Source organism: Falco peregrinus, chromosome 2 (assembly GCF_023634155.1).
Source record: "Falco peregrinus isolate bFalPer1 chromosome 2, bFalPer1.pri, whole genome shotgun sequence".
NCBI lineage: Eukaryota > Metazoa > Chordata > Aves > Falconiformes > Falconidae > Falco > Falco peregrinus.
In genome coordinates, this window is record NC_073722.1 from 72,843,922 (window position 1) to 72,871,287 (window position 27,366).

The window sequence follows — 27,366 nt, forward strand, 5'->3', positions numbered from 1 at the left end:
CACAGCACTGATGAGAAACAGTGATGTAACTTAGTAGCAAGGCTCTTGCTTCTCAGGATCTGAAGCCCCACTTCCAGTGGCATTTCCTCTTGGCATATTAAGAGATATCAGTCCCCGTAGGAACCTTACATTAAAAATGGATGTGGCAGACAAGAAACTATTCACAGATAAGGAAGGGAAGTAAGTCAGCATGGGATAGATCCAGGAGTTAAACTGCAGCTGCTGGTCTCTGAACATCGGCACTATCTGTCTTTCTACAAAACATCAGTGCTGGATCTGTTCTCAACACTTGCTGGGGATTTCTCTACTTTAACTGCTGATGCTGGTTGTAACTGTGATTTCTAAGTAATCAGAAGTTTTCCTTTTCTTTTTCTTCCCTTGTTCTTCCTGTTAGTGGCCATGAAGCAAACTTGAAAAGATTTGGAGGGAAAGGGTGGGGTGGTGGCTAGGAGGAGTGACCATGCTCTTTGCTGGTACTGGAGTTTCCCACGCTGGGATCCAGAAGCCTGGTGGCACATGTCAGAACTTCTCATAGACACAGCACATTTGCTATCTGGTCTCAACAACTTCTGCTTGAGTTGTCCTGGGTGCTCCTGATGATGGAAAGGGTGTCACTTCACAGGCACTTGGGCCAAACGTTGAGATGGAGGTAAAGTCAGGAGCCTGCTATCTTAGGTTGCTCTTTGAAAATTAAGATTTTTTTTTTTTAATTGTTAGAGAGTTTGAGAGTAAGAAATCAGCAAGATTTAGGAGTGAGTTTTAATGAAATTAGTCACTGCAGGGGGAAATTTCCAATCTCTAACTGAATACTTGAGACCTTTCGTGGACTCCTGAAATAACTGCGTGGGTGCAGACCGTTTCTGTTAACATGTACAAGAGGGACTTCTGCAGTTGCCTGCTGTGGGCACTGGGATCTGTCCATCATAGTTTTCACCTTTAGAAAATGATAGGTTGGGTGTTAATGTCAATGAACTAGCTGTGTTCTCCTTCCATCATCCTTTATTTGCTGAGTTTACTGATGGTGGGGGTAGAGTGGCAAGAGGAGAGGATGTGCTCTCCTATAAATAAATGTGTACTCAAAGAGGTACATTGTCCATGCATCTCCTCAAATAATCAGGCTCTGCATGGAGGATGATAGGAGATTAAATCATCCTCTATGTTTCCAAAGGAAATAAGCTTTTTTTGCTTTCATTTTGCCTCAGAGGGAGGAATAAATTTGATTATTTTGTGTTAAGATTTGGTTGAACACCTTATTATTAGCATTATTAGTATATATAGTACACACAATCTGTTGTTATTTTTATTAATACAACCACGGTATTCAAGCGGACCGGTGCTTTTCATTTGCTTACAAAGTCTCATGTATTTACAAACCCAATTGCTAGTCAAAATAAATAAATAAAAGTCTGATTCATATTTCTGATCCTAGGCAATAATCTGTGTTCTTCCATCTGGCTCACTAAATACCTAGGTGCTTAATTCAATAAGAAGATATTTATCTTTTCTACTTCTTTTAAGGATTTCCCCCCCTTTTCCACATATGGTGCTCAGATTCCCAAATTCCCGCCCCCCCTCCTCTTCTCCCCAGAAGCTCCTGCTTGGAATATAGCTAATGGATTTCTAATTCAATTTGGACTTCTGCTGGGACAAATCAGCCTCATACAAAATAACTTATGGTTCTTGAAAAATTGGCTGTGGGTGAAATTAGGTAACTAGCACCAGGCAAATAATAATCTCATTAAGATCTATGGAAGAAAGCAGTGAGTAGGTAGATATTAGTGAAGACTAATGTTAGTCTCAGGACAGCAGTCCCACCTCTAGCCCGTGGAGAAAGCCCTTCTGAGCACCCAAGGTCAGGATCCTGCTCCAAATCCTGCTCCTCAACTGCTCTATCAATGCAAAGGGAGACCAGCAACAGCACTTGCATCAGCTCCCAGATAGCCAGACTTTGTTCCCATGTCATTTCATAAACATAGATTTGTTTGTGGTCCTTTGTGTAACAGTTGTTGGCTGTTTGGTAAATGATGCTCACAGGTATTTTGGAGAAATTTTGAAGGAAGAGTCTGAGTTCTGAGTTGTTTACTCAGTTCAAAGGCAGTGTATTAGAATGCTACCTATCAGGCTGCTACATCCGTTTTGCAGATGGGACCCTGAACCTGACAGAGCAGATTTCCCCAATGTTGCAGAAGAATATCTATCTCTCGGGTCTCAACTTGATCCCTTAACTAGGTGGCCGTATGACTGAGCTATTATTTTAGATATAGGCAAGTGTCCTGTGTTTTTCTGGGACAGAGTAATCCCGCTACCTAGATTGACTGGACACTTTGAATAGCTCATGAAGTCAGGATCAGTGACATCCCACTACATCTCAGTTTTATTAATCATGAGGTGTTGGATCATCACTCTTTGCTGAGTAAAATGCTTGCATTGAAACTGTTAGAAATCCATGAGCAGAGCTCTGTGGCACTTTTAATAATGGGAAAAGTAAGGGTAGAAATAGCCATTCTTCCTGGAACCAAAGAATTGACATTTTAACCCTAACATACTGACACAAGAAGCAAACTTAATTATTAATATGAAACAACATAAAAAGCAAATTATTTGGAAAGTACCACATTGTTACAGATCCTCTATCAAGCTAGTAGTATGGGACTCCTTTCATTGTGCCCTAGCCATCAACAATATGTTGCACATAGATTTATCTATATTAAACCAACTTGTGCTGTGTAATATGATTTACCACTGGCCCTCAAATCTATCTGCCTATGGCTGATGACTCTCTAGCCTGAGCTCTGTCATTGTTTCTAGTACATGACAAAGCGTTAAGAAATCCTCACATGAGGAAAGGTAGGATCAATTCTTCATTTGATCATTGTATTTGGGACACTGCATTCAGACTTTTGACACAGCAGTCAGATGAAGGACCCGAGTCTGAACTTCTAATTCTAAAAACATACACAAAGTTAATGATCCTTGGTTTTTTCCTGAACTATGTGCTTTGAAGTATACCCAGGAAAGTTGTTTCTAGTATGTGTTGAGAATGTATTTTATGTGCTGTAAAATGCATCCTACCATCTAACCACAAAGGTTACGTTAGGTCTTGTTAAAAGAGATCTTTCATATTATTGTAACAGGCACCTACTTTCATGTTCATGTAAATATGGCAGGCTCTGTCCTGTGTGACGAAGAGTGCCTGAAGGGGACTTGTGAATAAATAGGTTTAACAAAAAGTATTTTAGCCTAAGCCTTGTCCATCTTTAATTAGTTATCAGGGTTAAAGAAGGGGTCAAGAGCCTGGAGCTGCTTCAGGACTAATGTGTCAAAGGGAAGTGAAGCCTAACACTGAAGAGGAAATGATGCTTCTCAGAGGTTTAATAATTTTTTGACCCCGTGTCAACCATGGTGACTACTAATGGCAGCTGCAGCAGAAATGTTTCAAATTAGACTTTACTTTGCAGGTGGTTAGGACGGGATCCTATGCCATCATGCAGATCCATCACAAGCTAGCATCCAAAAGGAAAAATGCATTTCGGTTTTACAGGCAGAAAACAAAATCTCGTAGCCTGACATTGAGGTTCCTCTGCAGTTCACATGTTGCACTCGTATCAGAGAAAACAGAACTGACAATAATATGCAGCCAAACTGCTTGAACTCTACCAGCACAACCATGTCTAACAGGAGTTGTGTTAATTTTCTAATTAGATTAAATTCCTGGAGCTCACACCTATGGAATACAACGTGTGCGCTTGGCAAAGTAAGTCTTGCATGTTATTCTCTGTGGTTTTGTTACATGGCAGAATAAGGGAGATAAAGTTTCGGAGAAAATCTGCAACCCACTTTTTTTTTTTTTCCTTTTTTTTTTAAAGCATGAATATTTTATTAGTTTTAAACAAATGGAAAGAAACAGCAACAGGACAAAGGAGAGCAGTCTTCCACAGGGTACAAATTACCAAGAAATGTCACTGATGTCATCTGCTGTTTGTACAAGCACTTTTGTTTTATTTTCAGGTGCTGTACTTTTGATAGCCTTGCACAAAAACTGGGCCAACCTTATCCAGTAGCTCTGTACAGACAAAACAACAAAGATTCCACCAGAGTTAATGGAAGTGTTTCAGAGAGAAATGTGACTGCAGGTATACAGTACAGGGCAGCAAAGAGCCTTTGCCTCTTCACATGGCATTTCACACTGCCAGTGCTTGCAAGTCAGCCTCACCTCTGACGATTTGCCTCCGTTCCTGTTTCATCTATTTATATGGTTAGACAGCCTCCTAATAAATTGCTCTTGCAGATTACTGCATTAGTTTTCTTATATTGACAACAATTATCATAAAGTTTGTTGCCCAAAGAACAGCTTGGTGCTCTTCATATGCAACAGAAAGTATTGCCATTGCCTTGCATGAAATCATACCGTCTTCTGACACTTTCCTGCACCTACTCCAATGCTAACAAGTAGCTGTACCATCTCTTGCATTTTTAGGCAGCAGCTGGTAGTCTGACAGAGTAGTCTGGCTGGCAATGGTAAAATTCTGGACACAGATGCTTAAATGCCATGTCTGTGTATATAACCACAATTTTGTCTTGGATTAGCAATGGGATGTATAAAGAAATCTCCTTCCCTTACAGAGAGGGCTGTGGGAGCTGTTCTGGGGACACATGTTTTGTCTTTAGTTTGCCTCTGATCTGACTAATGATAAAATTGCCATTAGCCTCAAGAGAAGCAGAAACTTTAATTATAATTATGAATTAAACAAACTAGGGGAAGATGCCTTTTCCCAAGGCAGTAATTCATAGCTTGCAAGCTGCTTTGTAAAGCTGGTACAGTCAGTGTTTTCATCATCTAGATGTGATTCTCCTTACTCTGTTGCAAATCAGATCTGAATTCACTGGAATTCGTTGTTGATCACCAGCAGTGCAGCTTACCAGGGAAAGCCAGGCAGAATATATTCCTAGCATTGCCCTGAGAGGAGACGGTGCTATCAGAGCAGGGGAGATGCAACACAAACTGATTGCTGTAGGTGACACAGTTGCTCAGTGTCCACATTGGCCGTGGCTGAGTGATAACCATTTACTCTTTCATCTTCCTCTGCCATCGGCGTTATACCTGACCATGCAGCGTTCACATGAAATAGGAGCAGGGGAGAGAAGTGCCTGACAGCAGAGGCCCCCCCGCTGGGCACAGTGCTGCTGACTGAGGACCAGCAGCCGTTTGGCTTATTTGGCTGTGAAACGTCCCTGCTTTTGAACCACAGCTCCCAGGCTTAGCAGGCACCCTGTCTAACGCCAGGCTGTGCTTCTGCGGCAAGGGAAAGCAAGGCGCTTTCTTCTCCTTTTCAGCTCTTCCCAGCTTTCTGAGAAAGGCTAGTCAAGGTAAGATGGGTGTAACAAGCATGATCACCTTGGGCCTTCGGTAGCCTATTTATTTATTTTGGGATGTTCAATGTAGTAGGCCTGTCATTGAATAATGGAAACCTCCTTCCTGGACTCTTTATTTGAGTAAAAATCCAGTATTTCAGATTTCTTAGATGTCCATTGTCTGGATCTTGGAAAGGGTTCCCAGTTGGCGCCTGTGGCTGGCAGTGGCTGGCGTATGGATTCCCATGCCTCGGTGGAAGTTGCTTTTTTGGTAGGGGTGCAGGAGGACAGGAAAGGATGTGTTTGGGGTTTTTTTGATGGTTGCGTGTTTTGGGGGAGTCTTTTGCCCAGCAGCCTTCTGATTTATATGTAGCTACTCAGTGGATAAGTTTCTCATTTTCTGAGTTTGCGCAAAGCTCGTGTTTAACCTCCTGGGGATGTGGTATTAAGCTGAGATGTGCTGGGAGAGTCTTCACCGAGCTGTTGCAGGTGCAGGGGAAGTTCATTCCTCTCTGTGGTCTTTATTTATTCTGTTTCTGGACTGAAGTCACCCAAAAAAGATGAACATTGCATGCCCTATTGATTTCTCATTCAATCACTTTTCCAAGACCATGCCTGCACTCCTTTTTCCCTGACAAAAAGAGCATTTAATTTTGTGGGTGCTCAGTAAATTTGAGTCTGAAATTTCCTTGACCTTGCTCCTGTGAGAGTTCAGCAAGGTTCAGTGAGCATCTGGTTTGTGGGCTGCCACAAAACTAAGCCTTGTCTTCAAGCATGTAGAGGCCTGCAGTGAATTCAGCTACAAGCAAGCGGATGGCAGCCTGCCAAGTTGGCCAAATATTATGCTGCTATAAAATCATAATCTTCCTGGGCTATCTGGTGAAATCTTTAATTTTTGAGATGCTGAAGAATAATGTGTGATTGCCTTATTGCATGCCCACCCTGCAATCAGCTGGAGGTAAGGCTGGCAGAGGGTAAGTGCTGAGAAAGCCACCCTCCTCCACCTCTTCCCCAGGGCAGGGCAAGGCAGGAAAACGTGATTTCTTTTTCAGGGCACAGGCTGCACTTTGCTGTGCCCATTCTTTGTCTCTGTGTGGTCTCCAGGGGTGGGGTGGGGTCAAGAAGACGCTCTGACATAGAAACTACTCACTAGTAATTCTTAGAAAACAGTCCTGTGTTATCCCATTTCTTCATTCAACTCAACTTTGGACTCACAGTTCCATGGGTGTTATGGGCTCTAAGGTGGAGGCAGACTATATGGCATACAGGATTTTTTGATATTTTGCTTCCTTGCCATCCATTTGGTGGCACAGTGATACCACCTCCTTCCTAGGAGGACAGAAGCCCTTGCAACTGAAGGGCTTCCAGCTGAGCAATTTTTGTTTCCTGGAAATGTGTGCACTGTAATCCAAACCCTTGCCTCCATCCTGATAAGCTGTTATACTGAGCTAGCACCTGCTGTTAATTTCACAGTAAACAGCACTTGTTGCTCTAGAAAGCTTTTTAATCATAACATTAAAAAAATGAACAGAAATCCCATCCATAGTCAACTCCAGCTGCCTTTCTTGCAGCGCATGGGGAATGATCTTGCCGAGCGATGGGCATCCAAATGCAAATGGAATTAGCTCTGCAGCCATTCATTTTAAATTGCTCTTGAATCATTCTGAAGTAAATTCCATTTGAGAAGAATTTGCTTCAGGTCTCGCACAAAGAGATAATGGTCCAATATATTATGATCTATGCTATAATAGTTTAAGTCTTGCAGTTCAGAAATATAGTGAGTTATATGCTGGGTTGATGAAAATTAAAGCTTGATATATAGTAATAAAACTAGTGATCTAGAGATGAATAGATTGGTGTACGGAGCACAATATTTTCCTGCCACAGATTAGAGCTGGGATACTAGTCCATAAAAAGGGAAGTATACTATAAAATCTCCTTTTTCACTTGTTATGCATGAAGAGCTATAATATGTACAGTTTTACAAACAAATGCATGAAAAGAATAAAGGCCTTTCCTAACATCAAAAGGTTCCTGACTTAGGCAAAGATTTGTTTTACCTTAAAAGAAAATTGAACTAAAATAAACCTCAAATTCCTACATGTGGCAGTCCATGCCAGCTTCTATCAATGCTGATTTCAGTGTCACTTCACATATTCCTATAGATTTTGCATTTGACTTGTGTTTAAAAAAAATATGTATTTGTCAGATACTACAGAAGGCAAATAAAAAAAGCATATCTATATCTGGGCCAGCAACTAAAATAAAAGTTCCAAATTAAGTTTATAGATTAAAATGGCTTTTTAAAATTCATTTTCTTAATATGAATGAATTGCATGAGTGAAACCAGTTTAGCAGTACCATTAATCAGGTCTTTTGTCTTGCTAATATAAATCAGCTGATAACAACAGATGGGCTGTACACTTTATTATGTAAAAATAAAGATGAACGTGACATACTGCAGAAGTAAACTTGCAGCTCAGAGTTCCTGAACACAGAAGGGGATTTGTTGTGAGAGGGGAGAATGATGTGTGCCTCATATTTGCATGTGATCAAGGTTGTAAGGGGAACTTGCTGCACATGACATTGACATAATGACTGGAAATCAAGTTTGTGAATTTTTAGTGTTTGTTTGTATCTACACTCCCAGATCACTCCCAAATGGTTTAATTAGCTTTTTCCCTCCAGATGGAGGGAAAAAAATGTCAAACAACTTAGGAGAGTTAAATAAGAGAGTTATAAAGTTTGCTGCTGTATTGCACTATTGGGAGATGAACATTAAATAACCAGTGATAACCATCAGGAAGATTCGGATTAAAGTCTCAGGCAAGATTTATCCCCTCATATAACGACTGAGCACACGAGAGGTAACCCCCATCCAAATTATAGAAACAGGCCCAGCAGGCCACATGGTTATAACAAAGTCATCCCTGAAAAACCTAAGTCAGAGTTTGGTCTTTGTATGGGGACAGAGAAATGACCTGTGTTTACCTACAGCTGGTCAGGAGAAACTTTTATTTTATTATGATGGAGAGTTTTATTAGTTTGTTAGAAACTGTAGCCTCATGAAAACACAGATTCCTGAGATTACCTCAATGTTACCAAAAGTTTGTTTTGTAGAGAGTTGCAAAAAATCTCAACACAGTCACATGTCCTATAGTGCCATTTTCAGAGATTAATATCTTTGTTGGATTTTTAAGAATATTTCATTTCATAACTACACTGCCATTGTAATTACACTCGCTTGTCACTACAAGCATTACAATGAAAGCATAACAGCATAGCAGTCTAATTTAAAAATATTAAATACAAGACTTGGATCCAAGATGTGTGTTAAGGTTGATGGTTCAAAACCCTGTCCCAAATCAGCAGCCAAATCATCTGACTGTCCCAAGCTGTGCTGCAGCTGTGCCAGTTGTGATGGTCTCATGGTTTAACCCCAGCTGGCAACCAAGCACCAGGTGGCTGCTTGCTCGCCCTTACACTTGTGGGATGGGGGAGAAGAGTAAAAGTGAGAAAACTCATGGGTTGAGATAAAAACAGTTTAATAGATAAAGTACAAGCCACACATGCAAGCAAAGCAAAACAAGGAATTCATTCATCATTTCATCATCCGTGGGCAGGCAGGTGTTCAGCCAGCCCCAGCAAGGCAGCGCTCCGTCATGCGTAATGGTGAGTTGGAAAGACAAACACCATCATTCCCAAAGTCCCCCCTTCCTTCTTCTCCCCCCAGATTTATATGCTGAGCAGATGTCATATGGCATGGAATATCCCCTTGGTCAGTTGAGGTCAGCTGTCCCAGCTGTGTCCCCTCCCAGCTTCTGTGCCCCCCCCAGCCTGCTCGCTGGTGGGGTGCAGTGAGGAGCAGAAAAGGCCTTGGCTCTGTGCAAGCGCTGCTCAGTGATAACTAAAACATCCCTGCGTTATCAGCACTGTTTTCAGCACAAAACCAAAACATAGCCCCATGCGAACTACTATGAAGAAAATTAACTCTATCCCAGCCAAAACCAGCACAAGTGAGCAAGCCATCATGAAGGGATTTAAGGTTCTTCTTCCTCAATGCATCCACATCCCAAAAGGCAAGTACAACAGCCCGGCACAGGGGAACCACAGCTGCACACCCTGTAAACCACCATCCTGAGACTTCAGCCAGTGGCAGCAGGCACGCTTGGGTGGGAGGAGGGGTGGTTTGCCTTCCCACAGCAGCCGATCCCATCTCTTTAGGAAATGCAGGAACACCAAGTGACTTCCCATGACGATTCACACAGGCTTATTAAGCTGCTGGTTACTTTTCAGCAGTGAATAGCAGCAGCGAGGGGCACTGAATGCTGATGGTGGTAGGACTAGCTTTGTAGTGTGATTGGGTTTTTTTTCTGCCAAACAAAAAAACCCGGTCGTCATCATATTCTGGATGCTCCCCTCAAGAATCTGCTCTATGAGAAAAATAACTCCAATGTTATTACTAATAACAACAGTACAGGGGCAGGGGTTGAATGAACACACTCCAGTTTAAAAAGCCCTAAAAAATCTGTCTCAGCTACTATCTTAAATGTATTGTAAAAGCACAGATTTTAAATGCCAGTTTCCAAGGTCAGGGCAGCCTCTGTGCACTCTGTGTGACAGTCTGTGAATGGTTTCTATCTATATCCCTAATATTTAATAGCAGTGTGGATGCCTTTTGATGGCAATGAGAGAGTGTGGAAAAATAAAGCTAGGCTGTATTATTGCTTGGGAAGAGTAAGGTGCTATTATAGCAATAAGCTGGTAAGCAAACTGGCTTGTACCTGACTGCGGGATGCCAGGCTTCTGGAAAGAAACAGCTATTGCCACAATCAAAATGTGAGATGAGGTTGTCATGTACTGGGCAGTACTGTGAATCCACTTTAACATAAAAATAATATTTAAACTTTCAAAAGCAGTTACCTTCAGGAGGGAAAGCCAAAGCTCACACACATTCTCCAGACTGATGCAATAAAGAATTTTACAAACTACTTTTTTTCTTTTCTGCAGCTTGCTGATCCCTCCTTTTAGACTTTCTAGTTAGATTTTTTTATAAGATGCAGTTAATTGGTCAGGCAGCGTAAGTATTGTCTTTGATAATGTGCAGAAATCTAGTGGTGAAAATAAATACATTTGTTCTTCCAGTCACCAGAAATTAGTGAAGCAATACTTGTTTAATTATAAAACATATGTGTGCTTTGTTAGTTTCCATCTGTCTGCTCACTGATTTGCAATTAAATGACCAGAAGAAAAAGATACATCCTGTGGCAATTCAGGGGAAATGATTCATCTCTAATGTTTCTGTGTCATGGATATCTGTGGAGTAGTGTGTGCGAGAGGTAGACGGAGGAGGTGGGGAAGAGGGAGAGATACAGACAGAAGGGGGTGAGGAATGCTGAAAAGCCTCTTGCTTAGGTTCAAACATGTTTCATTATCATGAAACCAAGTGTGGACTCCTGTTAACTTATTGTAAGTCGTCTTTCTTTTTGGAAAAAAAAAAGTGGAGAGCAAAATGGAGCAAGGAGGAAAAACCTAATCGGGAGAGGAAATGGGATCGCATAAAAAGGAGGCTGGCATGGTGAGAGTGAAAAGGAAACCATAAATAAAAAGGAAGGATGAGAAAGTGATAAAAATTAAATTTAGTTTGAGTATTTGGAGATGATTAGTTGGAGCTGGAAATGGAACTGTTATAGTATGTCACAGATTTTCCCTGTTGTAAGGTGTTGCCATCACTGATAAAGAGAAGACACTGGTAAAGGTACAATCTGTATCCATAGAGCTACATGGATGGGTACCATAGTACCTTCTCCTGCTGTCTCCTTCATCTGTTCCTGTTCTTTCTTGCCTTTCTGCAAAAGCAGTAGCTGTAAGGAGAGCCTTTCATGTCCCTTGTAATTCTGGACACAGCCTGCACAGTCATGTCTCAGGTACGGGAAGGTGGCCATCTGACATTTCATCTTCATGAAGACTGGCAGGGAGAAGATAGCCAGCCTTCCACGGTATTTTGAGTTTGATGTTCTGTGGTGTTTTACTGATCAGCAGCAGTGTCCATCACTGTGTATAATGATAACTGCTTCAGAGGCTGGAAGGGGAGATTGAATAAGGCCTTCAGGACTGATCTGTTAGTAGTTGGTGCCCCCCCACCCCTTTGCCGCTGGGAGCCTCTTGGATGCGCTTGTGCACTGACGGCAGACGGGGGGGTGGATGGGAAGGGGGTTATTCTCTGCTGAACTAGTGCTTTCTGATGTGGAAGACTTCCTCAGCAGAAAGGGTCAGAGGGGTTGTAAAGGAGAATTGTGAAGAGGGAGGGAGAGAAGAAAGGAAGGTATGTGTGTTAGGTGTTTTCAGTGTTGCCTTCTGTGCACTGGATTCTTTCTTCTTCAGACTCCTTACAACAACCTTATTCATTACCAGCAGCACCAGAGAGGTACAGAGGTTCCTTAAGTCAACAGCATGTGTCCATGTTGGCCCAAAATGTCACCATCTCACAGCTGCTCTGCCCCATGTCCCAGCTCCTAATTCGTCTCTGTAGTGAGGACTGCACAGACGAGCGTACTACAAGTGAAGTAAATAAAGCATAGCTTGGGACCTTCATTAGCAGTCTTAGCAAGAGAGGCAGAGTATGAACAAAGAAGGGCAGACTGGACTTGCATTTAGTTTTTTGTCCTTAGAGCAGATTTCAAATTGCTCATCTGAAATGAAAGGCACTATTTCCTATTTGTACCAGCCTCAGCCAGTACTAGCTATGTGCATGCACTTGATTAAACAGTGCGATAAGTCTCTATTGAAAAGTGTGACCTTGAAGCCCCCCAAAGTTTCTATTATTTCTTTTTATGGTTTTGCAAGCAACTCTCCCAAGCGCTACCATAACGCTTTATTGCTAGTATTGCGGGTGATGATAACAAAGGACCTTTCCCAGCCATGTGAATGTGCACATCCCTGTCACATCACACAGAGGAAAGAGAGCTCAGGGTGTAGAGAATATTTTTTTCTAGTCTGAAAACAGTAGTGCATTTAAGCCTTGGTCTAGGAATGCTCCTAAGATAACATTTTATTTGAAAAGTATACTCCTTTTGAAATTTTCAGAAAGTGCTTCTTAAATGTTTGCCGGCTGAATTTTGTTTTTTTCATTTGTCCTTTTTTTCTCTTCTCTACAGATGATGATTTTTTTCATGAACTGCCAGAAACTTTTCCATCTGATCCTCCAGAGCCATTGCCCCACTTCCTCATCGAACCTGAAGAGGCTTACATAGTGAAGAACAAGCCCGTGAACCTGTACTGCAAAGCAAGCCCAGCCACACAGATCTATTTTAAGTGCAACAGCGAATGGGTTCATCAGAAGGACCATGTGGTGGACGAGAGAGTAGATGAAACCTCTGGTGAGTTTGTGTTATGTCATGGCGGGATGATAATTAAAAGCATTAATACCAAACCCCCCATTGTAATCTAGGAGCTATTTCATGTGGAGCTACTTTTCTTTACTCTTGATACAGCTGGGAATTCTGTATCTGGCATTACTGAACATTAGCTGTCATAGCACAGAGATGGTGTCTGCATCCAGGTCAGTTAGTAAAACATGATTGTAGAGCACCCTGCCTGAGTTTGAAACAAAAAAAAAACAAACAGAAGAACAATGCACAAACAAAATGGAATTGCTTTCTTAGCCAGGTCTACTCCCTGTTTACTTCCCCAGCGTCACAGATTCCCAGTGATTTCACTGTGCTGTAGTCAGAGACCAAGAACCTCATTCTCCCCAAAATGCCAAAGAGTAATTGTGTTGTTCCTAGAATTATGTTTTCTTGGGAAGATTTGAGAACAAAAGGAAAAGTTTAACTGGCTTCCAGCAAAAAAGAAGGAGAAAGCACACCTAGGTGCAGCTTGAAGCAGCGTGTTGATCCAGAGCCTGGCTATTATTCCATTACACTTTTCTGCCTGCTTCATAAAGCCTGTATGAAGGAGAACTATAGTAGGTTAGCACAGTAAAGAAAACAAAGAAGAAAAAAAAGAACCCAGGAACCTCATCCTTCCTCAGTCAATATCAGAAATCCCACTGTCATTCATGGAATAAAAATAAGACCCTCATAGTATGACAAAAAAAAGAAACAACCAAAGGTTTAAAAGCTTGAGTAACAAACCAGTCAAAGAAATGATTGTTTCCATTCGGGAAGACTGGTGATCGACAGTTTGAGTCACATGCAAGGAAAGAAGCAGGACTTACTGCTGTTTTGATGGCTCTGAGAAATAACGGGATACCAAGGAAGAAGGTACCCGTCATTTGGGAATTACACCATCACTTGGTCTAATTACTTCGAAAAATAACTCCACCAGATGTCTTGGAAGTCTCCTGTGAACTGGGTTTTATTTGTTTCAGCTCATTTATTTGCACAGAGATCAAAAGCATAAGCTTTTAACGGTACTGTGGTACTCTCAGCTTGAAAAAGAGAAGGTGGGTGTAGGAAGAAAGGCTGTAGAAAAAAAATCTGTATTAAACTTTGGGCCTGTTTATTTGTTTGTAAGAATTGGCTTTTCCAACAAGTTGACTGCAGCAGAAAAACAAAAAAGAAAATCTTGTTACTCAGTGCATCTTCAATTTTTTTCATCCATGGGAGTCCATTGGAATGAAGAAGGACAAGCAGGAAGATAGCTATTGCTGTGTTAATTTTTTAAGCTTTTATTAACATCAGCATTCAGAAACATAAAAATGTTTTGCTAGAGGGGAAATTTTTCACTACAGGTGAAAAATGCATTCTGTTTTCTCAAAAATCTCATTGTAGAAAAATTTCATGATGCCATAAAGCAAAATGCTTTCTAGAAATACAGAAGGCATCTTGAAAAGAGATGCATCTGAATATATTAGACGACAAATGTTTTGCATAACAAACAGCAGCAATTATATGGAAACAAACCCCATATCCAATTAGAGGTTAATATAATCTACTGGGGGGGGGGGGGGGGCAAGGAGGGTGTCAGAAGCTGTGCACGTCAGATTATTAGCACAAGAGCCACAAACCAAGTCACACTAATAGCATGTTGAAATGAAATTGTCATCAGAACCTAAATTTGTCAGTCAGCCAGGTTGTTGCCAAAGGGTTGGTTGACGCACATCGCGGTTGCAGCATTTCTGCACCTACCTGTAAGTAGTCTGAGAATCTAGGGCTCATAGCACATAATATAGAAATGTATTTAAGCAATGTCTTTAAGGTAGTGGTAAAATAATATCTTCTTCAAAGCAATGGAAGCTCAGGAAAGTATATCCACCGCAGATGAAGCTGGAGATAAAGTTACAGGAGACAGTGACTGTGAGGATTCATGCTGTTGTCCAAAGGAGTAGTCATTGGCTTGGCAGCTTGCACCAGTCATGCTGCCAAAGCCCTTTGACTCCACCACTTTTGAGGCTATTTTGGTTCCTTTTGCTGTTTTTTGGCTAGCTAGTGCAGGAGTTGTAACTCGGGGCCCAGCAGCATGACTGAGCTGCTCAGAGGGTGTCATAAGGATGGCAGCCCAAGCCTATGCTGCTGCTGGCTTCAGGCTTGTGGTTAGAGAGGCTGGAGAAATCGTCCATGAGCCAGGCTAGGTCTAGCCTTTACATGGGTAACCCAGGGCTCAAAGGGATATGGATTACACGGTATTTCTACATGGGTCAGTCATGTAATCCCAGCAACGGAAAACTGGATGCATTCTCCTTTCCAGATATTTTACCATTCTCAAGGTCTGTTCTGCCTAAATATGAGGAAGAGCACTATGCTGAGGAGGTCTTCTGCTGCTGTTTTTGATCCTGCTCTTCTTTTTAGTTCTTTAGGTAGAAAAGCAAAGGGAAACAAGACGATAAAATAAATGAGAGGAAAAAAGTAAAGGTCACCTGTGCTTTCTTTTCTAAAGGGTGGATAATCAGGAAGAAAGAAGACGAAAATACAGGTGTGATGCTAGCAGTACATCATCTTAGGAATGTAAATGATGCATGAAAGAGAGAAATAGGTTTTGATTTGCAAAAGATTATGTGTTCATGGACTTGAGCCCGTGCCTAGGAATGAAATCTATGTGGAGGTGATTAACTCTTCTTATAAGGCAAATTTGTTTCTGTCATTGGTAAAACCAGAGACAACAGCACAGCATTAGCAGTGGCACGAGATGGAATGAGAGTGCAGCCAAGATCTCATGGAAGAGAGCAGCTAGACGGAAATGTTGAATATATTAAGAAAGTTAATTTTTATGAGAGAAAAATTAATATTTGCATCATTTTCCTGTGGGGTTTTTGTTGTTGTTGTTGGTTGTTTGTTTTGTTGTGTTGTTTGGGGTTTTGTTTTTTGTTTTTAACAAAGAGAGGGTACAAAATAAGAGCTAAGTTATATGCACTTTGCACTGTGTGATATTTTTAAACAGTGGGTAAAGCATCAGTGTAAAGAACATGCACAGGAACTCTGTGGGAGTTGCCTTCTGGCTGGAGAGGATGAGAACAGTAATAGTGACAGGGTGTTCTAGTACCACTTTATTTAATTAAATTAGACTGAAAAGAGTGCCTTGCAAAAAAAGAAATTCATATGACTGAGTCTGAGAAGCCAGAAGCTTCACATAGAAGATCATTACATTCTGTTTTTTAATCCTAAGGCTTGCTGAAATTTTTCCTCTTTATGGAAAGAACTAAGCATTTTCATAAAGAAGTCAAATGGGTGCTTTGAAAATTGTTAGTGCATATCTTTGATGCTCTCGTTTCCTGTACATGAAATACAAGGCAGGGCACGGTCCTTTTTACTTTTTTAACTGGAGTATTTTCCCATTAATGTGGAAAAATATATGTAAAGAATAAGAACACTGGTTTTAAAAAACAAAGATGAAAGTTGTTTCGAGGGAACACATTTGATTTTATGGCTGATTGTCATAAAAGATAACAGCAACAAAAGGAACCTGGCAGAACTGATGCTTTTGGGGGCAAGAAAATTCCATTGTCACAGGGCAGGAAGCTCATTGGCATCAATAACTGTTAGAGCAATTTATGCACATTTTCCAAATCACTGTACCTCTGAAAACAGCTATGCCAAAAGATTTTATTTTGCTTGTGTGCTTTTTATGGAGAAGTATTTTCAGACACAAACATACCAGTTCTGCAGTGGTGGGAGAGTTATGGATGCATAGAAAATCAGTGTCCTGCACCCTTTTCACTTGTCCAGAGGGATTAAATGCTGCTAAATCAAACCCCATATCCCACAGATGTACAACAGAGAAAAATCAGGACTACAGGGATCTTGGTTTTGTCTTTTCAATTTGGATATGCATTGTAATAGTTTCTCCATGACTATTAAGATGAAGTGATCTATAAAACCCCTCTTGCCCTCTACAATGCCAGTGACATGTTCTCCTTCTCTCTCTTTCAAGCAAGGAGAAAACATTTGGGACTTTTCTAAGTGCTAATTAAATAGACATATTGGGCAATTCAGCCAGCATTATTGTTTGCCTACTTCTGTCTTCTTTTGCTGGGCTACATAGGGAGAGAAAGGCTCAGGGAGCTGGCTGATGCCCTCCTCCATGTTCTCAAACAGCTGCAAGACAGAATAAGGACTCAAGCCTGGCCTGAGGCTCCAGCTAATGAACAAGCTTATCTGTGCAATCTCAGAGAAGAAGTATGCTCTGTTAAGTAGCAGATGAAGTCACCATTCCTTTTTCTTATGTCCTGCCTTCAGAAGCAGGTCTCTGAAGACCTAATGGCCCCCAGGAGCAACCCCAGTGCCACCCATCCTTCAGCAAGGAGGACAGGTAGCTCCAAGAACTTTCTTTTCAGCTGCTGCTTCAGTTCTTTGCCTCCCCATAGATCAGTGAAAACAATGAAGTTGGAGTCTAGTTCAGAATAATATTTTTTCTATGAATAAGAGGGTTTTTCAAACTGTGCTGAGGCAGATGAATATGCTTTTCCTTTCAGACAGAAATCTTGGAATTCTTTGTTTTAGTTTCTTTACATAGCTGCCACTGTGATTCCAGTGCTTACCTCCCACCGTTACCTTTCCCCATTATTAAAGAATTTTTGGGTGACTTGCAGATTTGATGAAAGGAGACTGAGCTTTTGACACAGGGTCAGCATTGATCTGGGAGATAGGAGGCTGTTACCTTAAGAAATGGGTTTGGCAGCCTGTCGAGGGAGCAGGTACCCAGCTAGCTAAGTCTTTAATAGATCACCCTCTCAACAGAAAGATCAAAGATTGACGTATGCCCTTTTGCCTTTAAAACAGCTCTTACAAGATGCTGCAGCCAAGACAGCAATGGGGAAACCTCCACAGTGACTGTCTCTGCTCTTCTGGCTTTATCTTCCTCTCTGTGTGTACATGTCATGAAAAGTGCTTATTTTGGTGTTTGTGATACCAGATTTTATTTTAGAAGGCTGCATTGCCCTAATGACAAAAGTCACATCAGCTTGTTTGGACGTTTTTTAAGCTGCAACTTTAAATTACACAGCAAAGATCATATAGCCTCTCATTTTGAGAAGTTGTGCTTGTTTGGCTTAGTATTTTTTACAAATAGGAAAGGCTGTTGTTTCCAAGTGTAGCAGTTCTTTGAATAACAGTGTTGAATAACTTAATTTGGGAGCCCAAATACAAAATTCAAATGTGTTGTACCCCCATGTAAGCATAGCTCAGGGAGAGGAACGTGGAGGGGTAGTGTTTTACTTGTTTTCTCAGACCTACAGCTCTTCCTTTCCTTACTACTGTTTTCCCTCTCTGCACATCTTCCTTAATTAATCTCTTTTTGCTTCTTGACCTGCTGTAGCCTCCTAATTATCTGTATTATTTTTCCAGAGTCCAAAAGATAAGGAAAAAAGCTATTTTTCTGAACAAATGTGGCCAGTATCCCTACTAACTTCAATAAGGAGATGGCAAGTGATGCTAAATGCTGCAGTTATACTTAGCCTGCAATATTTTGACTCTCTGCGTTAGAATACCTTGGGGTTATGTTAGTAAGGTTAGCCACATATCATAAATAAGGATTGTTTTCATTCCACTGTTGTCACAAGTAATTTTATTTTCTGTTTATCATTGGATCAAATCCATTACAAACATCAAGCACCTCAACTCAAAATAATTATTTCTCAGCAACATATTGCCAATTTTTAGCTCTGCTCCTTCAATACTCTGCCCCAATCCAACTCGTTTCAAGGAAATTTAAAAGTGTATCTGTGTATCTCTTCCAAAATGCTTCTGTTAATAGTTTTAAGATGTGGCTTGGAATTGATACTACAGTCCATTTTCTTTAGTAATTCGAAGTCTTTACCCTCTGTGGAGGGATGCTATAAGTGAAACGTGTTTATATGTATGGTCTGAAAGGCTGCAGCTGATGCAGGAAGGGGTATATAACTCTTATTTCTCCAAAGAACTGGAATTCTCCAGGGAAATACAGGCTGCTTACTTACACAGAAGTATATGAACAAGCCCACACTTTTTTTCCTATTTGACATCTAGGTTGCAGCATTTTGTATGTCACTCGGGCTGTCTTCTCTCTTCTGTCACTCCCGTGGTCTGGGAAGCAGCTCTCCCAGCGAAGAGGAGCCCCATGCCCATCACCGCTGCAAGAGAAGTTCTCTCTTCTTGCAGTTTGTGTCTTCAAAATCAGCTACTGGGAACGTGGTCCCCAGCACAACCAGATCAAGGGAATACCTGACAACAAAGCTGCTGCAGACATTTTTTGCAAGCAGGCAAAGTTTCCACTTTTATCTTGAGTAATTAGTATGTTTTGATAGAAAAAAAAGTCATTCTGGAAGCTTCAGAAGAAACACACTCACAGAGAGGCAGAGAATCACCATTTTCTAGGATATACATTAAAAATGGTGGTTATTTTTGTTGAAGCGAGTGTACAAATCACTGATGTCTGTCCTGACTTAAAGAAGGGAAATGATTTTTTTATATACAGAATAACAACATTGGGCCAGATATTTGCTTCCAGAGGGAAATCTGCTTACAGGCATTACAAAACCACCCTGAACCCAGGGAGACTGTCTTTTTGTACAGAAGCCTGCAAAAGACTGAGGATTTTGAGTGTAGACTCTACTGACTGTAGTATTCACTTGCAATACATGTATTAACGTACCATTAATGTCTTTCTTAATCCAACTGTTGTATGTGGAATTTTTGTCCCTGTAAGTCCTTGTGGAAGGCTTCTTCTAGCTTGTAGGCCTAGACACCTTCTTCACATGTTCACAGCCATGGACACTTGCTGTTCTGCTGATGCTGTCCTATCCAGCATCTCTTTGTCTGCAGCTGTGCCCAGCCACCTTTACAGGCAGCAGCCTGGACCCCATGAACCCTCTGGGCTCAGGCTGCTAAGCTGACTGAGGTGACTTTTCCAGCCTCTGCACTTGCTCTATCCTTCAGGGTGTTCACGAATACTGACAGGGGGGTCCAGAGGGAGCTACTCTTCCCGCATGGTAATCCTGCTCATGCTCTTCCTCTTCAGTAAGGATGGGCCAGTGGGAGGGGGCATTTGCCTATTCCAGATTTTCTGTAAATGCACCACCTGTCTCTGTGCAGATCACTCAATGTCTCTGTTATTTACCTCTGCAAAGTGCTTTGGGACCAAAAAATAAAAGCTTTAGGATATTTATTCATTTCTTATTGCAGCATTAACTTTCTGTCTGCAGCTGTTCACTTAATTGTCCTGACGGTTTCCTGTGGGCTTCTAGAAAAGACAGGAAATAAAGTTATTTAAAATAATAATGAGAGGAATATGGATGCTTAGTGCATTCATCTGAAGCATTCAAGGATACCCTTCTGAATATTTCCAGCCTACACCTTGTCTCCCTCCAAGTTTTCCCTTCGTTAAACCCTTTGTTACACAGTCGTAATCCCATTAATTCCCTGAAGTCCATCTTCAGATATCAGTCCACCCACCAGGGCTTCAGACTAGCCATGGCTTTGCACAGCAATGCTTCCATCTGTGTTCCCTGGCTCCTTTGGAGCTGAACGCCCTTTGTGTGGGATCTGGAGCCTGCATGGTGAGGGTGGTCTGGTGCCTGAAAGGCTAATAAATACCAAAGCAAGTCCCAGAGGTTAGTCTCCATCCTGTGTCTGCTGGCCTAAATGGAAAACAACTGTTTTCTGCATACAGGAATGGCAGAAAAGAAGAGCAGAGCCAAGGTCTTGTGTGCTGTCAAACAAAAGTGCATTTGTGTCCTATAAATGTAGTTTTTTCAGTTAATTAAATATGAGAATGAGTAAGACTAATAGGTCTGTAGTTTCACCTGAAAATATTCAGGAAAGTGAAAGGTCAAAATTATACCGTATTTTTTTCTTCAATGAGAGCAAGTTATAGTCTAATGCAGCCGCTGTAGACGTGCTCTGAAGCTGTTTAGAGACACTGGGGTCTTGATCGCTATGCAAGACATTTAAGTGTTGTCTTGATTCCCTCGATGTCTGTGTAAGCTTGTATCTCAGTTACCTGAGTAGTATCTTCTACTTTTTTCCTCTGTTAGCTCATTAGACAGTGAAATAATTCTCTGAAGAATTCCTATTGCTTAATTTTACATTGAAGAAATCCTTTTCTTTTTCTCTTTCTTTAAAAAGACATTTGTATGGAACAACTGTTGCACATAGATCAGATTTAGTGAGGCTTTCTTCATGATGCGCGTAGGGTACCAAATCATCACTGACATCTAAGAGAAGGAGAGGTAGCTGTCATATGCAGCTCTGACCTGTACAGGATCTAATTTTGTGCTACCTTTGCGGGTTCACTGCCTGTGCTCATTTTGTCGCTCCTACGCATTTCTGATTCGTACATAAATGAGCAGCATGATGTGGTAGGTATCAGCAGGACTGCCATTCACCTGCAAGGTTATGTACAGCTCTTTCTCATCAGGTTTTGATGGGATGCCTCTCACAATTTCTCATAACTTCTCATCCTTCTTAATATTTTGATTGTGAGAGCAGAAAGGGAGTCTTTTGTCAGACACTTCTGTGTCTCTTCTTTCCCCTGAATACTGATCTTTAGGTCCTTGCAGACTCTTCTATTTTTTGCTTCCAGGTTTTGATTTTAGAGAGGATCTCGGCTGGTTGATTGCTGCTTTTGCCTTCCCAGTGACTTGTATAACGATGTTTCCATAATGAGTGCTGACACTGCACCTGGGTCAGTTGTTCTGCCCTCCTCTGAAGAGGAGTAAGGATTGCTGGGCCTGAAGAATAATAATGCCTAGAAGTGGACCAGGCTTTTTGGGGGGGTTAGTTTTAATCCTTTTGTTCTTCAACTAAGATGGAAACCAGTATTGGAATTCTGTCAGAGTGGGTACCCAGAAGAAAAAAAAAAAAGAAAAAAAAAGAAAAAAAAAGAGGCAGCCAGAATTACAGGAATACTATTGATGGCATTTACTTACATAGTGAAAAAGGTGTATTTTCATGTCAAAAGTCGCATGGATCTATAGAGCAACTTGCTCACATCCCTGGTGCCTTGCTGTAGCTGACAGGGATAGAGCTGTGCTCTATCCAGAGACACGTACACACCAAATGACTTCTGTGACCACCAGGCTGCCTTTTCACATGCCTTCCTGCGATGACTCTTTTATTCACTACAAACTAAGAAAAATCTCCTGCTGTTCAGGAGCTGATGTTTTGACTGCTGCCCTGGCACAGTCCTGAAAACACTCTGGATGGGGGAGCAGACAGTAAATTCACAGAGCTTCATCTCTGTCTGGACAAAGTCACTTAATGGTGCACTGGACAAAGCTGCTTTGAAAGCAGTTGCTTGCCTTTTCACTTCTCTTTTTCTAATATTTTTTTTTTTCAAGATACTTAAGTCAGCTGTGAAATGCCATCCCTAGCATGCAGAACAACAATGGCAAAAAACGGTGGGGCTTTTACACTTCTCCCCCAGCCTGCTGTTCCTGCACATTGTAGACTGAAAAATAGGAAAACAACTGCTGAGGAAGGCTCCCGAGTGACACCTTGTGTCACGTTGCAACTGTCCTTGTTCCTACAATAGCTGCACCAGCCACTGAACTGTGTCATCGCATCAAGTTCACAGAAATAAGGCATTTTCACATTGTCTCTGCTTCTCAAAGCCACACAGAGTGGGTGTGGTACATAAGTACATGTTCAGATATGTATTTCATATATATACACACATGTATATGTCAGTAATATGTCAGCAATATATGTCAATACGTATACAACTTGGTGTATATTTTTATATAAAAAATAATGCGCAAACCCATTTATTGTTCATTTCCCTGCCCCCTGCTCCACTATGCAAAGGGAATGTAAACACACTGTTCAAAATTCAGATGCTCTCAGTTGGCTTCCCAGATGTTTGAAGTTCAATAGATATTTGTTTTTTTTCTCATAATTTCCTCGGCTTCTGCTAGTGAAGTGCTAAATAACCAGTATTTCTTTTTGCCTGCACATTGAGATTCATCTGTAGGCTCTAAACTGCCTCAAAAGTGCTTCAATTTTGCATGAGCACTAAGCTGGGGACTGGGAAGCATTACCCACTGCTGAAGGCCCAGATCATTAGAAAGAGCATGTAAATCCTCTGAACCAGAATTAAAAAGTGCACAGATTTTCTTTGTGAAGACTCAACTGCAGCTTTAAGTAAAACATGAACCACTGGCACATTTTTTTTCCTGGCCCTTGGAAAAAAAAAAAAAAAAAGCAACATCTTTTCTCAGCTGCACGTGCCTCAGCCGAAAGAAGGGAAAATTGGGCTTTGACCCAAAAGCTGGAACTGCTAAGAGCTCATGCTTTCCTATGCCAATAACCTCTCTTCTTCCTGCTCCTTGTAAGTCACACCAGCTTGGCAGAGAATTGCTCAGATGCCGTTGCTCAGGCGTGCTTGGGTCGGGATGCTTTGCCTCACATTTGTTTCTGCTGCTAGACCTCAGCCTATGTGAGTTCAGAAATGATGATGCCTGTGGTTGAATATGCTTGTAGTAAGGTTTTCTTTAGAGTCCTGCTACGTTGGAACATGATTATTACTTTTGTACCAGGAAAAAGTAAAAAAGAAAGCTGCAACAATAGGCACATTGTTACATGTGGAAGAGAACAACACATTTTGGAGCAATTTGTGCATATTAGCAAAAAATGCCGTCAACCAGAAAATGGCCTCCATTACAAAAAAAGGGGGGGAGGTGTTTTTTCTTTGTCTCTGAACTGCTTCTCGGCTGAGAACAAGTAATCCAATACTGTTCTAAGGTATTAAACAGCAGTAGTTCAAGGGTGATGTGGAGCAGTCAGCTGCTGAGCTTGGCTGCGGGAGGAGACAGCAGTTTACCTTCCCCCAAGGAAGGAGCCCACAGCTCCGTACTGCCCACCTCCACCACGCTGGCAGGGACCAGGGCACGCAATTTGTGTTCCATGAGCGTTCAAGAATTGAGTTTTGAAATCTTCCCTGCATCTTACACAATTTGGTCCTTCAGATGTTAGTGGGAAAAGAACAAAAAGGCCTGGTTTTAACTAAAAGAAAATAAAACTCAAACAGAACGCGTGTTCTTTAATTCCAGTTCAAAGTAAAATCCCTCTGAAGGCAGCCGTTTGTAATTTTTTGTGTAAGTCAGTTAAAAAATAGTAGGGGAGCTGGGATTCCAGCTTAATTCACTACCATTAGCTGGTAATTAGATACCGTAGGTAACTGATGCAAACCAGGGCAAACTTGACATCGGTTTAAAGGCAAACTTGACTTTTTTAGGCTATTGCCTTCATCTGTATAATTTGAGTTAAGAACGTATCTGTTTCCTAAGGGGAAAGTTATGAAGAGAGCCAAAATAGCCGGAAGCCTTTAATTTAAATATTTAAGCTAATAATTGTGGAAAATAGTTTGTGAACTTCATGCAGTCATTTCATATCACCAGCCAGCCACAATTTAGAGAAAAGCAGTACTGAGGCAAGACCAGGTGCATGCAATCACAGCGTGAAGGATTAGTAGGTGTTAAAGCTGTTTGCTCTTTTAAACTATCTCTAGATATCTGTCTGTCTATCTATCTTTTGTTAAGATTACAGATACTCTATATAGAAAATAAGCTATAGGCAAAGTGTGCCATCATGCAATCATCTCTGTCCCATTAGGATGCACAGAGCACATTTTTCTCAGCAAGAACTTTAATATTTGAAGCCATTCTTCTTGTGCATAGCCTATTTATTCATTTTATAAACACCATAGCTTAAGTACTCTGGTATGTTTGAGTGGAATAACTCTGACTGTGAGGGATCCATTTCTGCAAGAGGGTAAATAAATTTCAATTCTGACATAGCACTGATTTTATTTTTATCTTTGTAGAAAGGTTATTTCACCAAGTAAGGTGAGCAGCCTTGTGCTATAGAGACAGGTTTTCTATAGCACCTGTGTTGAGCAATTAAATGAATTAGACAGGTCATCCTGGACTATTGGTAAGTAAAAAGATCATAATTTTTGTCTTTAGTCACTTAAGTTTTACCATCAGAGAACAATCTAATGACAAATGATGGCATAATAAGAAAGCAATCTGTTTACCTTTTAAGTCTGCTTACAGTCATACCACTTTGGAATATGGTCTTGGTTACTTTCATGAAGAAAAAATATGATGATGTTTTAAGGATTTTTGGATGAAGCTTTGTATGAAATGTAGGACAGATGGGGACTATGAGAACTGAAAATGCTTTCATCCTTTTTGCCAAATACTGTGGAGATATAATCCAGCCCCTCCTGAAATTATTGCAAAACTCCAATTTTCTTTTTTGGTATCAGGATTCTCCTTCCACCCTCATCGTGCCTTAAAAAGTGTGTATACTGCTGTCATTCAATTCTGTCGTAAGTGAGCAACATTCGTACATATTCCCTCATGTCCCTCTCCTACTCCTAACAGCTAGAAAAGGAAGTGTGAGCCAGAAAGCATGGACTGTTTCAGACTGACGCTGATTTATTTTCAGACTGAGCAAGCCACCACATTTTTCTCTATGTATAGGTTAAGGATCTGAATATGGAGACACTGTGGTTTTCTAAGTTACATGCCATATAATTCCATTCTGTAACACCATGTGTTGCATGGACATGTGGAGGAATCCCCCTCCCCCAGAGCCGTTTTGCTGCTGAGTCCCCGAAGCCTCTTCTACGTTGTTAAGAAAAGCTGTCCCTGCCCTCTGTGTCCCCACTGCACAGCAGTAAGGGGCATCTGAGGGTGCATGCAGTGAGGCAGAATCTGTGCCTGTCTGAGCAGAGAGGAAGCCTACAGCACTGAACAGCAGGTTTGTGAGGGTGCTCTGAGTACTGATTTCAAGAAATTGAACATGTAAAGGGTTGCAAGTTACCTGCATGAAAATGGGCTATATTTCTGTATTATTTACAGTGGCTGCAATACACCTGCAATCTATAAGCATGTATTACAGTAATGTCTTTTTGCAGACCAACGGGTCATAAAGTTCCATCTCCTTGAGAAATGTGTTCTATGGCATATGTGATTACTAATTAATGAAATACCTTTTGGGCAAATGAAAGCACAAAGCACTGAAATTGTTTGAACTTCTACTTACAGAGAAAATAAACAAATTATCCATGCAGTTTCTTGGAGTTCGTGAGTTCAGTTTAGTCTTGCAACTAAATAGCTCCTCTTTAGTGTTGTGCCAGAGGGTCAAACACATGCCAGTATAATGCTTCCACAAAAATTGCTCTATCAAAGTCCTGAAGAATATTTTCACACATGCGGGGTATTAATATCAAATGTCTAACATTTATGGCAGCCAAAATACATCAAAATAATTTCTTGGCAGAACAACGCCCAATGAGGTATAGATACCAACTCTGTGACCTAGACTAACTCCAGGCTGGATAATTACGTTTGATTAGTTGATAATAATCTTCTGTTTTCAGATGTTTACAGTGATCGTATATTGTCTTGCACAGTCATATATGGTTGCAGAACCCTATAAGACATCTTTGTTTCTCTCTGGAAAGAAGTGAGTCTGATTGGCAAATCTGCTCCTATTAAAATCATTAGGAAATTTGCCAATTACTTCAGCGGGTGCAATGTGGAACCCATGAGTTATTATTTCAGTTACTAATAATCTGCCATAATATCATACAATTACATTACATTTGCATACATTAAAAAAGATAACATTTCTGCCTCTGAAGACCAGATAATCTATCTCACAGTTTGTAGAGCCAGCTAAGTTAAGTGCTTGGGGATGGTGTGAATGAAGTGTGTCTTTGCTTGATTGTGTTTCTAGGATACAGCTTATAATAAAAGACCATATATATAAGGCACAATTCCCTCTTCACACTTCCTTTTGCTCCAGGAGGGGGTGGTAATTTTTATTTTGAGATATACCATCAGGCAGTGTCTCTCCTCTGCTGCACACAGTAGTAGTGGGCAGCCTCAGCAAAGGCTCCCTCTGCCCCATCACCTGTTAATCCCCCGTTAATGTGCAAATACAGAAGTAAGTAAAGTTCTGGTTCCGTTGTACTCCTTTTCAGAGCCCAAGTTGTATTAGTCCCAGGAATATGTTTATTTTATTGAAATTAATAATTGTTTGTGCTGTGTTACTAAATATGAAAAAAAAAATTGTCATTTTTGGAGAACCTATTTAATTCATGGGACATAATCTCAGATTTATTATGCCAAGCACCCTGAACGTTTTTGAAAGCTATCCTCTGTCCTCACATGGACAGAAAACTATTAGGTGCAAAAGGATATCCTAGACCAGTTGCCATGGTTTACTCTGGCCAGTGACCACCATGCCCCACACAGCCACTCACTCGCTCTGCCCCAGTGGGATGGGGGAGAGAATCAGAAGAGTAAAAGTGAGAAAACTCATGGGTCAGGATAAAGACCGTTTAACAGGTAACACAAAAGCCACGCACGCAAGCAAAGCAACACAAGGCATTCATTCCCCACTCCCCATGGGCAGGCAGGTGTTCAGCCATCCCCAGCAAGGCAGGGCTCCATCACGCATAATGGTGACTTGGGAAGACACACGCCATCGCTCCAAACGTCCCCCCCTTCCTTCTTCTCCCCCCAGCTTTATATGCTGAGCAGACGTCATATGGTATGGAATATCCCTGTGGTCAGGTGGAGTCAGC

At 41.2% G+C, this 27,366-nt stretch overlaps 1 protein-coding gene across 2 annotated transcripts in view; it reads left to right on the plus strand.

Annotated features, from left to right (window-relative positions):
* UNC5C (unc-5 netrin receptor C) overlaps window positions 1-27,366 on the plus strand; it is a 260,978-nt gene that overhangs the window by 153,283 nt on the left and 80,329 nt on the right. For both annotated transcript variants that reach the window (XM_055796197.1, XM_055796196.1), the window contains exon 2: window positions 12,510-12,731. In XM_055796197.1, coding sequence (XP_055652172.1) covers window positions 12,510-12,731 — 222 coding nt within the window. The remainder of the gene's footprint in view (window positions 1-12,509; window positions 12,732-27,366) is intronic.